Source organism: Emydura macquarii, unplaced genomic scaffold, assembly GCF_026122565.2.
Source record: "Emydura macquarii macquarii isolate MOO-44397 ecotype Brisbane River unplaced genomic scaffold, CSIRO-AGI_Emac_v2 contig_2473, whole genome shotgun sequence".
Lineage (NCBI taxonomy): Eukaryota > Metazoa > Chordata > Testudines > Chelidae > Emydura > Emydura macquarii.
The window spans coordinates 7,286,913-7,306,376 of record NW_027132610.1 but is presented as its reverse complement, the minus strand read 5'-3'; the positions used below and the strand labels follow the sequence as shown (position 1 = coordinate 7,306,376).

At 43.3% G+C, this 19,464-nt stretch overlaps 1 protein-coding gene across 2 annotated transcripts in view; it reads left to right on the top strand.

The window, feature by feature from the left end:
• Positions 1 to 9,185: 9,185 nt before the first annotated feature.
• Positions 9,186 to 19,464, top strand: part of ATP8A2 (ATPase phospholipid transporting 8A2) — a 523,365-nt gene continuing 513,086 nt past the window's right edge. Inside the window, exon 1 of one of the 2 annotated variants that reach the window (XM_067562894.1) lies at positions 9,186 to 9,322. In XM_067562894.1, coding sequence (XP_067418995.1) covers positions 9,222 to 9,322 — 101 coding nt within the window. In that variant the 5' untranslated portion in view covers positions 9,186 to 9,221. The remainder of the gene's footprint in view (positions 9,323 to 19,464) is intronic. The other variant, XM_067562893.1, reaches the window with a different exon arrangement.

Below are 19,464 nucleotides of genomic sequence, written 5' to 3'. Positions count from 1 at the left end.
GAAACAAATAAATTAACAGTCTAAGTTCTACAAATTAAGCAGGATTTGAATCAATCAGTGTCTCACCTAATGGATGGTACAAGCAGGCTTCTGTTCCTCAGTATGCAGGCTGGGATTACCTTCCAGACTGGGCTGTGACCACCTTTCCCCAGTTCAAAGTCTTTGGCTTTGTCTATACTAGCACTTTTGCCAGGAAAACTTTTGTCCCTCAGGAGTGTTAAAAAACCTCTCCCCACTGTGACATAAATTTTGCCGGCATAAGAGCTTGTGTGGACAGCACTATGTTGGCAGGAGACACGCTCCCACTGACATAGCTACTGCTGCTTGTTTAGGTGGTTTTATTGTGTCGATGGGAAAGCTCTCTCCCATTGACATAACGCTGGCTACACAAGTGGTCTTACAGCGATACAGCTGTACTGATACAGCTATGCTGCTGTAAGTTTTAAGTGTAGAATAGCCCTTTGTCTTCCAGACATCTCTGCAGGTGTTGAGATGAGGGGGAAAGGCGGCCAAGTGATGTCACTGTTTCTCTTCTTACACCTTCTCCCAGCTGCTAGAAAGATCTTTTCTGTGACGTGGGGGTCAGGCAGCCCCATTGGACAGGCAGTCTCTGTTACTTACATGCTCTCTCTAAGAAGTCTGGGGGGATAGGGGATTGGTGTTGATGAGCCATTAATCTCCCATGTGGCTATTGATGGCTACTTCTTTGTTATAACTGAAAGGTTGGTTGTGGGTGTTCCCAACCACACAACATATTTCAGTAACATATACATAGCAAAACTTAATAACTCTAAATTCTACAATAAATGAAGGCAAATGGTTCTGCCATTAAAGTAGTAATATATTGTTGGAAAACTATGGTGGGCTTTCAAACTAATTCTGTTAATCAGTTAACAATATTGCAGTATAGAATCATAGGACCTCACGAGGTCATCTAGTCCAGTCCCCTGCATTCAAGGCAGGACTAAGCATTATCTAGACCATCCCTGACATCCAATGACGGAGATTCTGCAGCCTCCCTAGGCAATTTATTCCAGTGCTTAACTACCATGACAGGAAGTTTTTCCCAATATCCAGCCTAAACATCCCTTGCTGCAATTTAAGACGATTGCTTCTTGTCCTATCCTCAGAGATAAATGAGAACAATTTTTCTCCCTCTTCCTTTTGTGTACTTGAAAACTCTTATCATGTCCCATCCCCATCCCCCCTCAGTCTTCTCTTCTCCAGACTAAAGAAACCCAATTTTTTCACTCTTCCCTCATAGGTCATATTTTCTAGACCTTTTGTTGCTCTTCTCTGGACTTTCTCCAATTTGTTCACATCTTTCCCGAAATCTGATGCCCAGAACTGGACACAATACTGCAGTTGAGACCCAATGAGCACAGAATAGAGTGGAAGAATTACTTCTCATGTCATTCATACAACACTCCTGCTAATACATTCCAGAATGATGTTTGCTTTTTTGCAACAGTGTTACCCTGGTTGACTCATATTTAGCTTGTGATCTACTATGACCCCCACATCCCTTTCTGCAGTACTCTTTTCTAGGGAGTCATTTCCCATTTTGTATGTGTGCAACACATTGTTCCTTCCTAACTGGAGTACTTTGCATTTGTCTGTATTAAATTCATCCTGTTGACTTCAGACCATTTTTCCAGTTTGTCCACATAATTTTGAATTTTAATCCTCTCCTCCAAAGCACGTGCAACCCCTCCCAGCTTGGTATCATCCACAAACTTTATAAGTGTACTCTCTATGCCATTATCTAAATCACCTATGAAGATATTGAATAGAACTGGACCCAGAACTGATCCCCCTCAATATGCCCTTCCAACTTGACTGTGTACCACTTATAACTACTCTCTGGGAACAGTTTTCCAACCATTTGCGCACCCATAGTATAGTAGCTCCATGTAGGTTGTATATTTTTAGTTTGTTTATGATATATTTCTTTCACATTATAATTCATTGGTTTTAGTTAGATCCACAAAGGTATTCAGGTGCCTAAGTGCCTCCTTAGGTGTCTACATCCAAAACTGAAACATCATCGAGATCCTTAAAACCACCATTTAGCTGCTACCTACCCCTGTAGGTGCCTCTTTCTCCCAGTGGGCATGTGCAAAGCTGCATAACTTTTGGTGCCGCCCCACAGCTAACAAGCAGTGCGGAGCCCTTGCTCATGCCTAAACTCTGGTAGTGTTGTCAGATTAGACATTCCTGTGTCTGTCTCAGTGGGACCTGATCTGGCAGGTATTTTCAGAGCTTACCTGTCACATGGGACTTCCCACACAAAGCAGTCAGGGGGGCAGGTTGGGAATTTTGGGGTGTGTGTGTGTGTCCAGAATACCCAGAGGCTAGGGCACTTACTTGGTGAGGTGCCTAAGTGCTGTGTTGTGATAAGGTTACCAGGAACAAACGGCCCCCCAAATTACAGGAGCGGTTTGAAGGGTGCCTCAAGACACTAAGGCGGTTCGTATATATTCCCTTTTAAGACAGTGTGAGGCTTGGAAATGCTATCTCAGAAAAACTTGGCAAACTACTTGGAAAAACTTGGCAAATTACTCAAATTCTTAACCACTTAATAGTCTTTATTTAACAACTTACTAATACAACTACTTGAATTAAACCTTTCTCTTACTAATTCACTTGGTATATAATTACAAACAACAAAAATTAATTACAATAATTAGATTTTAGACACAACTTACTAATACAACAACTAGTAACTTAAACAATTTATTTTACCACAAATCTTGTTCCCTTATTCTATTACAAATTCTTAGAACACAAACAAAACTTAAAAAGCAAAAAAAACTTATGCATGCAACACTAACAACAATTACTATTACTGTTACACTTACAATAGTTCCTGGAACACAAGTAGAACTGGTATACCTAAACAAACATTGACATTGACTACTCACCACACGTAGAGATGAACTCAGTAGCAGCAAAATTAACAGATGTTTCATGACCAGGTCTTTTTATTTAGAATTCTAATTTTTCATCCAGGTGGGACCTCTATCATATCCACACCTAAGGTATTTTCATCCAGGTGGAACCTCTATCGTATTCACACCTAGGGTATTTTCATCCGCAGGACAAGTCCCAACAGGTTATCAGCTCAGTTACCTGTCTATTCTAAGGTAATGTAAAGGCAATGGGCTGGAGAGAGGCACGGCGGCTGATCAGACCCTCTTGCAGGCACGATTCTGGTGTACCCCTTGGAAAGGCTCAGTGGTCCTCACGACAAGGCTCTCTAATTTTTGCTTTGTCTGACAACCCTTTTATCTCCACTCCAACCTATACATCCGCCAGACCAATTATGAGTATTCCTACGTCACTTTGTCGGTCCCTCCTTGGGAAGTCCCCAGGCCAGAAGTTTATTCTTGACCAGGTGTCAACTACAGACACCTGGGAACTACAGACCGGTCAGCCTCACCTCAATCCCTGGAAAGATCATGGAGCAGGTCCTTAAGGAATCCATTTTAAGGCACTTGGAAGAGAGGAAGGTGATCAGGAACAGTCAACACGGATTCACCAAGGGAAAGTCATGCCTGACCAACCTGATTGCTTTCTATGATGAGGTGACTGGCTCTGTGGATGTGGGGAAGGCGGTGGATGTGATATACCTTGACTTTAGCAAAGCTTTTGATACGGTTTCTCACAGTATTCTTATCAGCAAGTTAAAGAAGTATGGGTTGGATGAATGGACTATAAAATGGATAGAGAACTGGCTAGAGCATAGGGCTCAACGAGTAGTGATCAATGGCTCCATGTCTAGCTGGCAACCGGTCACAAGCGGAGTTCCCCAGGGGTCGGTCCTGGGGCCGGTTTTGTTCAACATCTTTATTAATGATCTGGAGGATGGGGTAGATTGCACCCTCAGCAAGTTTGCGGACGACACTAAGCTGGGGGGAGTGGTAGATACCCTGCAAGGTAGGGATAGGATACAGAGTGACCTAAACAAACTGGAGGATTGGGCCAAAAGAAATCTAATGAGGTTCAACAAGGACAAGTGCAGAGTCCTCCACTTAGGAAGGAAGAATCCCATGCACAGCTATAGACTGGGGACCGACGAGCTGGGCAGCAGCTCTGCAGAAAAGGACCTGGGGGTAACGGTGGATAAAAAGCTGGATATGAGTCAGCAGTGTGCCCTGGTTGTCAAGAAGGCTAATGGAATATTGGGCTGCATTAGGAGGGGCATTGCCAGCAGGTCACGGGAAGTGATTATTCCCCTCTATTCGGCATTGGTGAGGCCGCATTTAGAATACTGTGTCCAGTTTTGGGCCCCCCACTACAAAAAAGATGTGGACAATTTGGAGAGAGTGCAGCGGAGGGCAACAAAAATGATTAGGGGGCTGGAGCACAGGACTTATGAGGAGAGGCTGAGGGAACTGGGCTTGTTTAGTCTGCAAAAGAGAAGAGTGAGGGGGGATTTGATAGCGGCTTTTAACTACCTGAAAGGGGGTTCTAGGGAGGATGGGGCTAGGCTGTTCTCGGTGGTGGCAGATGACAGAACAAGGAGCAACGGTCTCAAGTTGCAGGGGGGAGGTCTAGGTTGGACATTAGGAAAAAGTTTTTCACTAGGAGGGTGGTGAAGCATTGGAATGGGTTACCTAGGGAGGTGGTGGAATCTCCATCCTTACAGGTTTTTAAGCTGAGGCTTGACAAAGCCCTGGTTGGGATGATATAGCTGAGGTTAGTCCTGCTTTGAGCAGGGGGTTGGACTAGATGACCTCCTGAGGTCCCTTCCAACTCTAATATTCTATGATTCTATGATTCTAGGTGTAACTTACCAAATAAAAGTTGCAGCAACTGCAAATTTCCAAATTTGGGCCTAGGAACTGCTGTGCTTGCAAGTTACCCCTGTTTCAAGTTCAACCGGTTACTTTTCGGTCAAGGTTTTTGCTGCCTCTGAGCTCCTCTCCCATGGGGCTTACAACTTGTACCTCTTTATCCATTCTCAAGGCTAACAACATCCCCTTATCTACTACAAAAATAACTAGGAACAATTACAAGAACAGATAGTTACAAAACCTTACAATATAATAAACAAGCTTCAATGAACTTTCCCATTCATCACATATAAATCAATTACTTATTCCTTTCTCAACATGGACTCGGAGCACACACACAATACGATGAATTTAACTCGTTATGACACTTGAGAAGTGGGAAATCCAGACTCAAATCTCTGCTCTGCCTGATTTGGATCAGGGAATTGAATCCAGATTTTCCACATCATAGGAGACTGCCCTAACCACTGGGGTATTCTGAGATGGGTCTCTCTCAGTCTCTCCTGGCGGAGCTGTTCCACTGTGTATACAATAGTTATTGGGCCAGATAGAGATTAACTCTGTAGCTGAATGGGTAAGGCACTCACCTTGGATGTGGGAACGTCACATTCATGTTACTGCTCCAGTGAATAATTATTTATGTGAAGTGGAACAACTTCAACAGGCAAGCTTGAAAGACCCCGCCTCCCCCAGCATCAGAAAATCCAATAGCCTCTTAGGCATTGTCTTGAATAGTGGGAGACTTGGGTTTAAAGTCCCTTCTATGAATCAGGCAGAGCAGGAATTTGAATCTGTGTCTACTACACCCCGAACCACTGGGCTGTTGGCCATGTGTGTGCGTGTGTTTGTTCGATCATTCTCCCTCCTGTGAGAAGAGCTGACCTGGCTTAGGTTTATAGGTGATAATCCTGAATAGACATAGTTCCTACATATCTGTGTGGATCTGGATCCTAAGCACAATGACTTTTGTAAGACCACTCATGTAGTAAAGTTGTGCACATGCTGAAGTGGTGGCAGGATTGGGACCTAGGGTGGGAGTTCTGTCCCCATCTGTGACTATGTTTATAATCCTGATCCTGCAACACTGACATCTGTGGGAATTTTCCTATTGTCCTCAGTGGGTCCTTGCACAATAATTGTGTCCATGTCTGCAAAACAAAGATTTATTACATGTTCTTAATTTTGAATTTTTTATATTGTATGTACTGAATTCTTAAATGGCTATTGTACTTGTTTTTTTATTAAAGTTTATATTAAACATGCAGTATTTTGAAATGGTATTTGGTTCATTCAGAGTATATAATAACATTTCAAATCCTAATCACCTTGTGACTTTCATTAGGTTACTTACACTAATAGAGACACATAGGAATGACTTGAACAGTAATCAGTTCTCTTAATTTATTTTACTATTAATTCTTAAAGAACCATGATGTATGACATTTTTACTGTGTTCTGCTAATGAAACATGTAATCTTTTTTCCATGATTTATACAGCCACCTACCTACAGCTGGGTTCCAAATGTATAGGTAATTCATTTTTATGACGATATAAACAACAAAATAGAGAGAGATTATCTTTTTCATTACATTTTATTTACAACCCTAGCAATACATTAATACAAAATATCTTTTTCTTTTTCCCCACCATATTGGAGCAAAAATTAAAATGTTATCACCAAAAACAGCTTAAAAAACATACACATCTATACACCCCATTTTTTTACTATACATCAGGTTTGAGGTGTGACAGAACAGATAAATTAATTGTTGCCTTACAATTTTTGTTTGTTTGTTTTATCTGTAATTAACACACAGAGACTTATAAGAATTTTTATGGAAAATACAGTTGTGGTATGAAATGTTTCTGTAATTACAGATCAAAATGGTAAAACCTTTTTCAAGTTTCAAAATCATAGAATTAAGCTAAGGATGTTGATTATGAAGTTCAGAACATAAAGCACGTGGAGATTCATTTTTGTTTTAAATCTGATTTGAGTTTGAATTGTAACATTGTTCATGTGCATCAACCCAGTTTACAAAATCCTCATCTTTACAATTCAACCCATATCCTCTGAAAACGTATGGATATGCTTACCTTCACCCCTGTGAATAGTCCCATTGACAGAACAACATCTCACTGATGGACTACTCACATATCTATAACTAATCATAGGTAATTTTTTGCAGGATCAAGGCATAAATGCAGCCTTATCAAAAGTCATTAAAGTCATTGAGTATCTTTCCATTGACTGAAGTGGGCTTTGGATCAGGCTTACAATGCTCAAGCTGGCATGTGTTGGATAGATCAGACTCTGCGCAAGGAAGCCATGGTGTCTCAACAAATAAATTCTCACTATCTGGCAAAGAATCTTTTAGCTAAAAGGGCTAGTTTGACTGGCAGAGCTGCATACTGCAGCTGACATTGTGGCTATCTGTACCTTACCTGTAATTTTTCTATCTTTGTGTGTTTGAAAACCTTTCCCCTTTATGAGAGCTGAACTTGCTCTTATTGAAGTCAATGACTTTGCCTACCGTAGTGAATTTTAGCTACCACCAGCAAAGTTGCATGAATGCTCATCTATACAAGGCTATGCCACCTTTTGGAGAACCAGGTTGAATTGACACAGTTGTAATCAAGAGAAATGGAAAAAAATCAGCCCAGTGCAGACTGAATGAAATTTGTAAAATGGGGCAATAATTCCCACCTTTGTGAAAGTGCTCTCCGCTTTTGGTATTTAAGGCACTATGTGGGTGAAAAGTTATTATTTTAATGGTAAAATATGATATAAAATACTTTCTATACCTGTATCACTTCCCACCCAAGGTTCCCAAAGCCCATTGCAAACATTAAACCTCACAACCTTCCTGTGAGAGAGATGGGTTTATGACACCTTTTTGTTTTTCTTTTTTTTTTTTTTTTAAGAAAGGGGGGAGCGTAGTTATCCCGAGGGTCAGTTACTTTCTGACATCAGAGGGAATCTGTGGCAAGAGACAAGAACAGAACCCAGATGTTCTGACACTCACTACTCTGCTCCAGCCCCAGGGCCATCCTCCCCCTCATGTTTGTGGCTCTTCCTACTTCTTCTTTGGCTGTCCCTTGATACGAGGCTGATGTCTGCACACAGGGTTCATTGGTGGATTTTTAGGTGGCTAAAGAGCCCAATTCGTGCCCTGCAGATTTTCCCACAGTGGTAACAGGTGTAATCATGGAGGCGACACAGTTGATAGCTAGAGTGTTGTGTCCTTTCTTTCCTCCTTTATTACTTCTCTGTCTCATGAGCACATCCGTTCTTCTCAAAATGGGCTGTAGCTGGGTGTATTGTATGGTGCCACAGTGTTCTGTCCGGCGCCCAGTCCTCCCAGTTTGTTGGCTTGATACCACCCTTTTTAAAGCATTTGTCTTTGAAGCGTTTCCACTGCCCTCCGCAAGCCCTTCTTCCCTGACTTAACTGAGAGAAGAGGACTTGCTTTGGGAGGCCAGCGTCAGGCATAGGTACCCAGCAGTTCTTCCTACAAGGTATGAATGTCAACAGGAAGCTTATGCTTGGGAAGCCCTGTTCTCTGACAGAAACATGCTGCTAAAGCCTCTCCACTCCACATCGCCTTAGGTTATCCTCCTTTACACTAGGACTTGTGAGTGCTTTTTCCACTGGCTCTTGTATTATTCATCAGCCATTGCTTTGGCTAAACACCAGGGAGGAAACTCCTAAAGGCAAGATCGCTTCAGTGGATCATCTCTCTGTTAATCCCGACGGTGTTTTTGTTTCATAGACGTTCCTGTTGCCAGGGACAATCCCAGCTCATTTATTCTCACTCGCACCCAATCCGCCCACCCAGTAAAAAACCCACCCCCCCGCAAAAGCCCACCCCAGGTCCCCGGAGTCGTCATCATGTGCCTGGACGCTGGGGATTTGCACAGGCTGCAGCTGACAATCCGTAGTGGGTGGGTTTAGCTGGCGGGGATGGGGAGGGGAGGGCAGGGCCTGTCTCCTTTTGTTGCTGTTACTTTGATTGTTTATGATCAGCGGCCTCGGTAAGAGCAGGGCAAGGTCTGTGCGTGCCTCCTTCGCTCAGTCAGCAGCTTCCCTAGCCGCGCTGCGCTGCGGGCGGCTCTGCACGCCCAGGGCTGGGGGGACACAGACCCGTGCAACAGCCGAACTGCTGCTGCTACCCAGCTTCCCCGGGGCCACTTGCAGGAACTGGCGCGCGGCCGCCAGAGGCAGCGGCAGGGGAAGCTGCTGCCGCCCAGCAGGGACAGATAGATGCACGGCGGGCGGGGGGAATCTGTGCACATTGCAGCATCCCCCGGCCGCTCTCGGAGTCTCTCCCCCCTCTGGTTACTGACTCGGGCTCTCTCTGCTGCTGCTCCTTGCAGGACCCGTTTGTTCCCCTTCGGGCTATAAGAAGGCGGATGATGAGATGTCCGGAGCCACGTCCTCAGCGGATCAGGCGGAGGCGGCAGCCCGCACCATTTACCTGAACCAGCCCCAGCAGAGCAAGTTCCGCGACAACCGGGTCAGGTAAGAGAAGGCGGCCGCCTAGCACCGGGCACACCTGCCTCCACCTGCCCTAGCAGCCGGCTCAGCCCCAGGCAAAGCGGCGCTGGCGCCAAGGAAGGGGTTTAGCCCGGGGAAACCCTCCCCACGCTGCTCCCTCAGTCGCTGCTGCCGCCGCCTCTCGGGACGGCGAGGCGTTTGTTTTGCAGCCTGGGGCCGATGCAGCGCTCCCGCCGGCTCTCTGCCGGGGAAGTTCTGCCCCTTGCACACCCATCTCGGGCAGCGGGAGCGCACTCGGCGGGGAGTCCAACCCTAGAGGCAGAGGAGAGTGAACGAGTCAGTCGCAGGTGGTGGACAATAGAAGCGTTTTGCGGCACACAAATGAGAGACTCAGCGCCAGGTGACAAACACAGATCCTCGTAGGAGCCCAGTAGTGAGAGACAAGACTCCCCTGGGAGGACAGTTGTGAAAGCTAAGAACAAGTGATAACCCAAGGATCCTGTTTGCAGCCCCAGTAATGAGAGGCAATAACAGAAGATATAGAGATAGTAGGCCTAATTCAGATCTCACTTGTACTGATGTAAAATAGGAGTAAGTCCAGTGGAGTGACACGGGAGTGAAACTGGTTTGAGAGAGGTCAGAATTAGGGCCGCTGTTTGAAAGGGGCCTCGCAGAGTCTACATCTTTGCGTTTTGTTACTGTTTTCAAAGATATATCTTCTTTATAGATTTTTTTTTAAAGTGACATAGTAGTAATAGGTAGGAAGTAATACATGTTTACTACCTAGCATACTAGTTTGTGTGAGACATAAGCCCAAATAATAAAAAGATTATGGCCAATGAATTATTGTGCATCTTTGAAGGAATTGTTACAGTAATTGTGTAAAATGCTTTCTGTATTATTTTAACAATCTTCTGTGGAAAAGATTAATACCTACCACGCTATTGAGTCTGGCGACCTAAGTACTATGTGTGAAATAGTGCACGTGGGAGTTATGAGACACAGGCTAGTTTCAGAGTGATTTTACCAGGGTGGATAGTAGGAATGATGCTGAATATCAGAGAGAGATGCTTTCTGTCATTATTAAGGAATCCTTTTATCTAGCGGGCGCTCTGAAGTTTAAAACTTGACATTTGGTTTATTGATCAGAGATTAGTTTGTTATACAATAATTATTAATGCCTTTGTGAAGAAAAAAGACTTTCAAAGCACACCTAGAATGGCATTTTCCATTTGCTGTTTTAGTATGTCTGTTACCAATGGTAATTGTTTTGAGAATGTTGATGTTTTGAACAGGACAGGACAATGCTTATATTGGACTTATCCACAGCTGTACATTGTATCCTAAAAGAAGCTTCTATGGGTTAAATGTCCTGGTAAAATTTTCCCTTGCATGAAATCCCTCCTTTTGGAATATTTTCAATGGATAATTTTTCCTACAGGCTTTCTGATGAACTTGTGTAGAATGTTGCAGATTTTTAGCTTTTCTATAACTTTCTCCACTTCACTGTTTCCTTGTTGCTAGATACCTGTTTGTAGGCTGAGAGAATTTTGCTTTTATCTATCTAGAGTACTTGTGCTCCTTTCTGTTTCCCTTCGACCAGTGGCTCTCAACCTTTCCAAACTACTGTACCCCTTTCAGGAGCTTGCTTTGCCTTGCATGCTCCCAAGTTTACTTACTTGCAAGCTACTTTCTTACCAAATCAGACATAAAAATACAAAAGCCACTGAAAAATTGCTTACTTTTTCATTTTTACCATATAATTATAAAATAAATAAATTGGAATATAAGTATTTTACTTATATTTTAGTGTATAATATATAGAGCAGTATAAACAAGCCATTGTCTGTATGAAATTTTAGTTTGTACTCACTTTGTAAATCTAGGGAAATATCTAGATGAGTTGATGTAGCTCCTGGAAGACCTCTGTGTACCCCCCGGGGTATGCATAGCCTTGATTGAGAACCACTGCCTTAGAGCAGTGGTTCACAAGCTTTTTTGGTCATGCTTTCCGTTATCCACTCCGCCCCCCTCCTACCCAGGAGTCACAGCCGGGAGTTGGCACTGGGAGCCAAGGTCGAGGCCGGAGCTGCAGCTGGGGCTGGGGACAGAGAAGAGCTGGGTGGCAAGTTTCTGAGAGGCAGATTCTGTCATCCTAGGCTGTCTTAAATGGCATGCAAAAAGGAAATATGTGTGTGGAGGGATGTTGATTAAAATAATTAATAAGAGGTCAGTTTCTGTTCACTATGTTACAGATAGTTGGGGAGCTGTTGCACACCCATAGTTGCCTTTTGAGAGCCATTCCTTATTTGATGAAAAGTTAGTTTAGGCACAATACTATCCAGAGAGATTTGTATTTAGCAGTTCTGTCTCTTTCTTTATTTGCTTCAGACACAGGGAGCTCCTGGGCTATAGGGACCACCCCCACTAGAGAAAGTTCAAAATGCTGGCATGATGTTTTCGGCTCATGCTCCCTTTCCATGAGGTGCCTGCCACACATTGACTGACTGGAATTCTGTTGTGATAACTTGAGCAGCCTAGGATTCAGGTTGTACCCCTCTTTGTCACAGACCTGGCTGAGGCATGTTGTAGGTTCTTTCCCCTGTTTAGGAGAACTCCTACATCCACTGTTTGTTACCTTTTCTACAAACACACCAGGGGTTGGCACATTCCTTGTTGCCTTCTGGGTTTGAAGCCTCCTCCTCTATAGTTGAAACAGGAGTTTGGGGGACGTGTAAGGAGAAATTAGATTGTGCCCCACCCTTGAACAGGATAGGGTGCCCAGCTACCAAGTATGAAAAATTGGGATGGGTGCAGGGGGTAATAGGTGTCTATATAAGAAAAATCCCCGAATATTGGGACTGTCCCTATAAAATTGGAACATCTGGTCACCGTAGCACAGGCGCACAATGGCAGTGAAGAGAATGGGGCAGAGCTGGCAAAATACAAAAGCAGGGGAGCCTGCTGCATCATGCTGAGTGGTGGTGCACAGTCCCACTTCATTTGTTCACCTAAGATCTCGGCTTGAGGAAGCCTTGCTCAGTATTACCCCATAGCCCCATTGGGCCTCCTAGTGCAGCGGTTTTCAACCTGTGGTCCGTGGAACCCTGGGGGTCCACAGACTATGTCTAAGATTTCCAAAGGGGTCCGCACCACCATTTGAAAATTTTTAAGGGTCCACAAATGAAAAAGGTTGAAAAAACTGTCCTAGAGGATGGCCAATCTAAGGGCTAATAGTGAGAGTTTGAGTGAGGACTGAGTAAAGTCACAGGAAGGGCATGCTCTTTTGTTCTTACAAAAATAAAATCAAAACCACTTTGTCTGTTTTAATGATTTATTTGAGTAATTTACCAGGATAAACTCATAGAGATGAAAGATCTTATTTCCAAGTGTGTCCTGGGAGCAGCAAAAGGAAGAAGCAATGCTATGGATCCACTGTCTCTGAAGTGAGAAGAAATAAATATAATAAGCAGTTGTGCTGAGTTCCCAGTTCTTTAGATAATGCAATTTTTGACGGTTTGCAATTAACGGTACTTCTTGCAGAGATTAGGTAACAATGCCATGATGCGGCCAGACAATTGAATAACAGATAATCAAAGCCATATTTATGGATCTGGTTGTAAGTTGTAGTACTAACTTCTGATTTTGCTTTTGTCTGGCATTTTAGCGGTAAGGAAGTAGAGATGTAGTTTCTAAGCAGAATCCCTGAATCATTGTGCCTATCCAGGACATAATGGCTCGTGGTGGGATGGGGCAGAAATATTATAGCTGTCCTCACTGCTTCAGAAAAAGGCAACTCAGGCAGAAGCAATCCACCCACCCCCTCGCACATCTGCTGCCAGATGCTAACAAGTACATAGGGGGTGAGGCCCAGCCACATCCCCTTTACAGCTGACCTTGCTTGTCTGATGGTCTCTTGGGCTTACAGAGCATCACCAGGCTCTCCTGCTGAGGGATCTTGGTCAGTATCCTGCCTTGGTCTTGCACAGGTGTGCTAGGGTTGGGGAAAAGGTTTCCATTACAATCTTTTCCTTCCAAACTATCTGAAAGGACAAAACACAATTCACTTTTCACTGCTTTGACCTGAGACTTTACCTGTTTTCCGAAGTTTGCAATTGTTGGAACAAATAAGTGATTATTTATCACATAGACATTTTTTCCTATGCGTTGATCTTCTACAGTGCAAAAGAAACCTGTCCACTGCATCACAAAATGATACTGGAGTACTGAAAGGACATGATGACACACTATTGTAGACAATCTCAGTCCTTTTGAGATATTAGTAGGATGTATTGCAAACAAATAAATATTTTGTAGTATAAAATTGGCAGAGGGATGTGAGAGATGGCTTTTTTCCCAAGATCATAACAAGACTGGGCCACATTCATTTTTGGGGTAACTGAGTGCAGTGGAATTACACTAGGAATTAATCCCTTGTTCTTGTTTCAGTGAAGAACTCTGGGTTAAATGTTGATTTTAGTGGAGTTGCACTGATTTACACTAGCTGAGGATCTGGCCCAACCACACATAGAATAGTTTTCAACAATTTGTATGGAGGAGATAAGGTAGGAGAATCTGGCCATTTCTTCAGGTACTTAATTCACCATCTCCCTTATGTGAGTGTTTGTCATGAAAAAACAACTTGAAGTTCTCTTGGTGTCTTGATCTGGAGAATCTAACAGTATTGAAGTTATTTCCATATTTAAAATTATCCACAACAGTCTCTGTATATTCTCAGTGTCATGTTGTAATTTCAGCAAAATAGCTCACAGATTATAACGGCTATTATAACTGGTTCTGTCTGTGTTTAATTGATACAACTCAGACAGAAGCAATCACCCCCACCCCCTCGCACATCTGCTGCCAGATGCTAACAAGCTGATAACAAGTTGATTACAAACTATGGGCCTGATCCTGCAGCCTGGACACAGTCCCATGATTTTGCCTGTGTCAGGATTGCAGGTTCAGTCTCTCATGCAGATGTTTAAAAAAGGCATAATCAATAAGGGCTGAATTGTGCTCTTAAATACGTATGGTGGGTCTTGATTCCAATATTTTGCTCATTCTGTCTGCAAAAATCTCCCATCAACAACTCTGAGAGCAGAATTTTGGGCTTACAGTCTTGGAACATGAATCTTATGGGACTTCTTTGGTATTCTACAGATGAGATTTTGTTTATGTGCTGAGATTAACTGTCATCTTCTGAACAGACGGAAGGTAAATCATCCAAGAAAAGAAGGAGATAGAGCCGGGACCTTCAGTTTTACCTTAAAAATGTGCTTTACAAACAATGACTTAAGCCTCTGTGAGGTAGGGAAGTATTATTCTCTTTTTACAGGTGTGCACACTGGCGTACAGAGAGGTGAAGTCATTTTCCCACAGGAAGGCTGTGGCACAGATGGAGATAGAGATCTTGTTACTACAAGTGCTATGCTTCAGCCATAAGGCCATCCATATTTCTATAGTCCTAGAGAGGTTCTCAAATTGTGGTGTGCAGAGCACTTGCTGGTGATGGACAGAGAGCAGATTGGTCATATGGTGCTGACTCCTCCTTCTTGTTTAGTCTTCAGTGGCTAAACTTCCCTAAAAGAAGTAAAACATATATTAAATACTTACAGTATATTTTTTCCATATAAACAAGAGCTGTAGTTGCTACAGAGATGTTATGCACTTGCAAGTGGGAGGAAGTGATTTTTGTGATTGTGAATAAGTGGGCGATGGTCATCAAGACAATCTGTGTATTAAATTGTGGTCCATACTCTCAAAATGTTTCAAAATCTCTAGTCCGTAGCTTTATGTATTTTCCATGTTGTACCAATACTGATCTAGCAGAGTGCTCTGGATTTGTGGTTGAAAATGTGCAGTACTCTATGTCCTGTTGATCAACATGCATGTACGTGTGACTTTGTGCATGTACGTGTGACTTTGTTTTTGAGCTTCCAATAAAAGAATAATATTGTTGGGTCACTGTTAGAAACACTAGCCAGTTGTATTGTTTTTGTACTGCTGAGAACAATAAAGCCAAGCAAGTATATGAGAACAGAGCACCTATTGGAGTTCAGAACATTACATGTTGAAATATTACAGTGCTGCTTTTTTTAGAGAGACTCTGGGATTCTGAAAGGCACATGTGATATAAATGTAATACACTACCAAAAACTATGCTGAGGTGTTTAATCTACTTCAGAGTGGTATGTAGATATTGACATCCCTCACGGAAGAAAGAAATATTCCTCAATGCTTTTTGCTTATATATTATTATTGTTAATAAACACTTGCTACATTTCACTCTAGAGGTGGCAACATTTTAGTGGTGGGTGAAATGATCACTCTTATTATGGGTGAATTTCATCCAGGATGAAAGAGAGCCTGCAGAAGGCTATACGGTATCACTCTAGCTCTTAACTAGGATGACCAGATATAGGGTGACCAGATAGCAAGTGTGAAAAATCAGGATGGCGGTAGGGGGTAATAGGCGTCTATCTAAGACAAAGCCCTGAATATCGGGACTGTCCCTATAAAATTGGGACACCTGGTCACCCTAGTTTTAACACACTTCTTAAGTGGGGCATAGTACCTTGTGCAGGACTTTTGTACTAGGGTGAATTTCACCCAGTACATCTGCAAGTCCTGTATTCAAGTTAATGGCAGAGAAGGAGTGTGTGAGGAGCCTTCCTTCTCATTGTTGACTTCTGCATAGAGACAGGACACAAGTCCCAGTGCTACTGCTCTTAGCAGCATAATCCATCCCAAAATGGGTAAGGAGGAGATGGAACCACGATTCGACTTTTCTCTGCATGGGTCTGCAGAGGTAGCCAGGCATGCTGTGCGGAGCAGTGTTCTCTACTCTTGCATGCCAAACCAGGGCTTTGTCAAGTCTCTGGAGATGTTGAAGCTTCAATGCCAACCTAGACCTCCCTCCCTGCAACTTGAGACCGTTGCTCCTTGTTCTGTCATCTGCCACCACCGAGAACAGCCTAGCCCCATCCTCCCTAGAACCCCCTTTCAGGTAGTTAAAGGCCGTCACCCAGACTAAACAAGCCCAGTTCCCTCAGCCTCTCCTCATAAGTCCTGTGCTCCAGCCCCCTAGCCCACATCCTTTTTGTATTGGGGGGCCCAAAACTGGACACAATATTCTAAATGCGGCCTCACCAATGCCGAATAGAGGGGAATAATCATATGCCATTGGCCTTCTTGCCAACCAGGGCACACTGCTGACTCATATCCAGCTTTTTATCCACCGTTACCCCCAGGTCCTTTTCTGCAGAGCTGCTACCCAGCTCGTCGGTCCCCAATCATCTCAGTCTGCATGCCAGCTAGACATGGAGCCATTGATCTACTCGGAGCCCTATGCTCTAGCCAGTTCACTATCCATTTTATAGTCCATTCATCCAACCCATACTTCTTTAACTTGCTGATAAGAATTATATCACATCCACCGCCTTCCCCACATCCACAGAACCAGTCACCTCATCATAGAAAGCAATCATGCCACCCCAAGCCCATACATTAATCATCCAGTCTGCCATGGAGGATGCTTCGGGATGAAAGGTGCTAAAATAATGTAAATTATTTTTAAATAAACCAAATTAAAAATATAGTGTCTTGGAGGGCATTCTGACTCTTGCAGTTTTTTCATATTTTTATTCTATTTTATTTATTTATTTTATTTATTTATATTTTATATATCATTTTTATATTTTTCCAAAAAATAGAGGAAGAAATGAGCTACTACATTCTTATGGTGAGCTCTTTAGGTAAAATTAACCTGACTCATATAGAGAAGCAGCTGTGTGTACAGTACACAATCTCTTTATGACTACTCCCTTTTAATGCTAAAATCCTTTGTTTTATTGGGTCATTTTAAACATGACTGCACTTATTTATTTATCTGATATTTATGTTGCATTGGTGACTAGATGCCTCAATCAACTCAGGGCTGTACACTCTACAAACACATTGGAATGACAGCCCCTGCTCTGAAAGCCCTTTTTGTCAGTACATCTCAGAGTGCTCCTGATCTGTGAGCCAATAGGATTTATGCAGTCTACAACCAACATGAGCTAGTCAGTTAATACACATTTTAAAAATAATTCCCTCAGTGGATGCATAATGATTAGAGTCCTTTCCTACAAATCATTACTCATGCAAGTAGTCCAACCTTATAATGGTGCCCAAGAAATTGTTTGGGTCTATTATGGCTATAATCTGTTGTGATGGGGTGTACCTGGCCTTTGTGGTTGCCTACAGGAAAGGAGCCACAAAGGTGGGTCCTCCAGGCCTGCCTAGAAAGGCTTCATGGAAGCAGCGGATCAGAGCTAGCAGGCTCAGATAAAAGGAGCTGAAGGGCCTTAGCAGGTCACTTCCTGTCTGAGACCAGAGGGGCCAGGCAGGGTGCTCCTCTCTGGCCACAAGAGTTTGAGGGTATCCCAGAATCTGGTTTTGACTGCAGTTACTAAAGTTTGGAGATAGAGGTCCTAAGAACTTTAACCAGAGATAAGGGGTGAAGATAAAGGGGCCAGATGGGAAGAGGCTCAGGCAAGTAGCAACAATGAATTGAAGTGAGCAGACATGACTGCTGTTTATAGGGTCCCCAACCAACCACTGGTGAAGTGGTGTAAATCCCAACAAGGGTGACATGCCTCATTTGGAAACTTGAATGAAGGGATGAATTTAAAGGGCCAAGAGCTGGAGCTAAAGACTCCAGTGAGGGCAGATAGATAGTTTCGTGGGACTTTTGTTATCCTGGAAGGGGTTCCTTTTATTGTGTGATCCGGTCAGAGGGCTGAGCTGCTCAAGACCATCAAGTGAGGTTGATAAGCCACAGAGGGTGCCAAGAATGGGAAAAGGACTGTAGTGCATCATGCAGCAGCAGGAGATGCTCAAGAGGTGAGTGTTCTCTGTTAACGTCATCTGATCAAAAACTCGTAAATACATATTTACAGGACAGAGATGATGTGATTTTCTGTGTCAACTCTCCTTCACGATCTGGTACCGTTATACTAGATATTTCTCAACCCATTGGTGCAAAGAGGAGACTTAAGGATAAATTGTCAGGCCAACTTTGGTTTTCATAGGTTTAGGTCACAGCTTTAAAGTGCACAACAATTAGAGGACATTAGCTGTGTTAAGTTGATGCATGTGTAGGCCTTTATGGCCCACCAAGCTCCTCAGCTGATGCAGGTAGAGTTGGGGGATGGCATGTGGGGAATAGTTGCTTGTGGTATAGATATACTCTCACCTATCATGAACCTACAAAATCCCCTGTACCCCATCTTTGTAGTGTTGAGATGCTGCTGCTGATTGGGAAAGGGTATCATCACTGCATAATATACTCCTCTCCAAGTCTGCTTGGTAGTTAATGTACCCCAGGTAGCAGTCAAACTCGCTGTGCATCCCCCACAGGCAAAGAGCAGTGGTTTACTCATGAAGAGGAGTTAAAAGTAGCACAGCTTCGGAAGTTGCTGGTCCTTTGTGGATGGAGCAGTCACTGAGGGGAGATCAGCCAGCTGCAGTTCCCTTTCCCTGTGGATCCCTATGATCCATGGCATGGGAAGCCACATCCTTTGTTTCTCTCAGGCCATTATCTCCATTCTCTCCAGCCTTAAAGGAAACCCTGAGGTGAACCTTGTGGCATTTCCAGGGGCCCTGTCCCTAATTGGTAGCTTTATGAAAGGAGGGTAGAATATGGCCACCAACCTTTAAATTTTCCACATCTGGACCTTTCTAGTGATTTCATAGTATAGAATGAGTCTGAGAGGGTGAGAGGACGATATTAGTCCCTGGAACCCTGCACAGTTTCTCCGAGAGGCTAATGTCTCCATCTGTCCATGTCCTGATCTGGGCATAAAGCAAGGAAAGAAAAGCTAGAAAGGCGAATCACTGGGACCTAGCTGATGATTTTCTGTTGTGCATAATGAATATAATATTTCTGATCAAGAGCGAGGACTTTCAGCCTCAGAAGCCAATGCTTAAAAAGTACAGCCTGGCTTCATACAAACAAAGCTGTTTTTTCCACTAACATATACAACAAACATTGGCCCAACTGCAGAAGGGTTTAATCAGTTTTGACTCAGTCCTTACATAAACAAACACCCATTTGCTGAAGTGGAGAATTTGCCTGAATAAAAACTGAGTCAAAACTGAGCAAATCCATCAGCATTTGG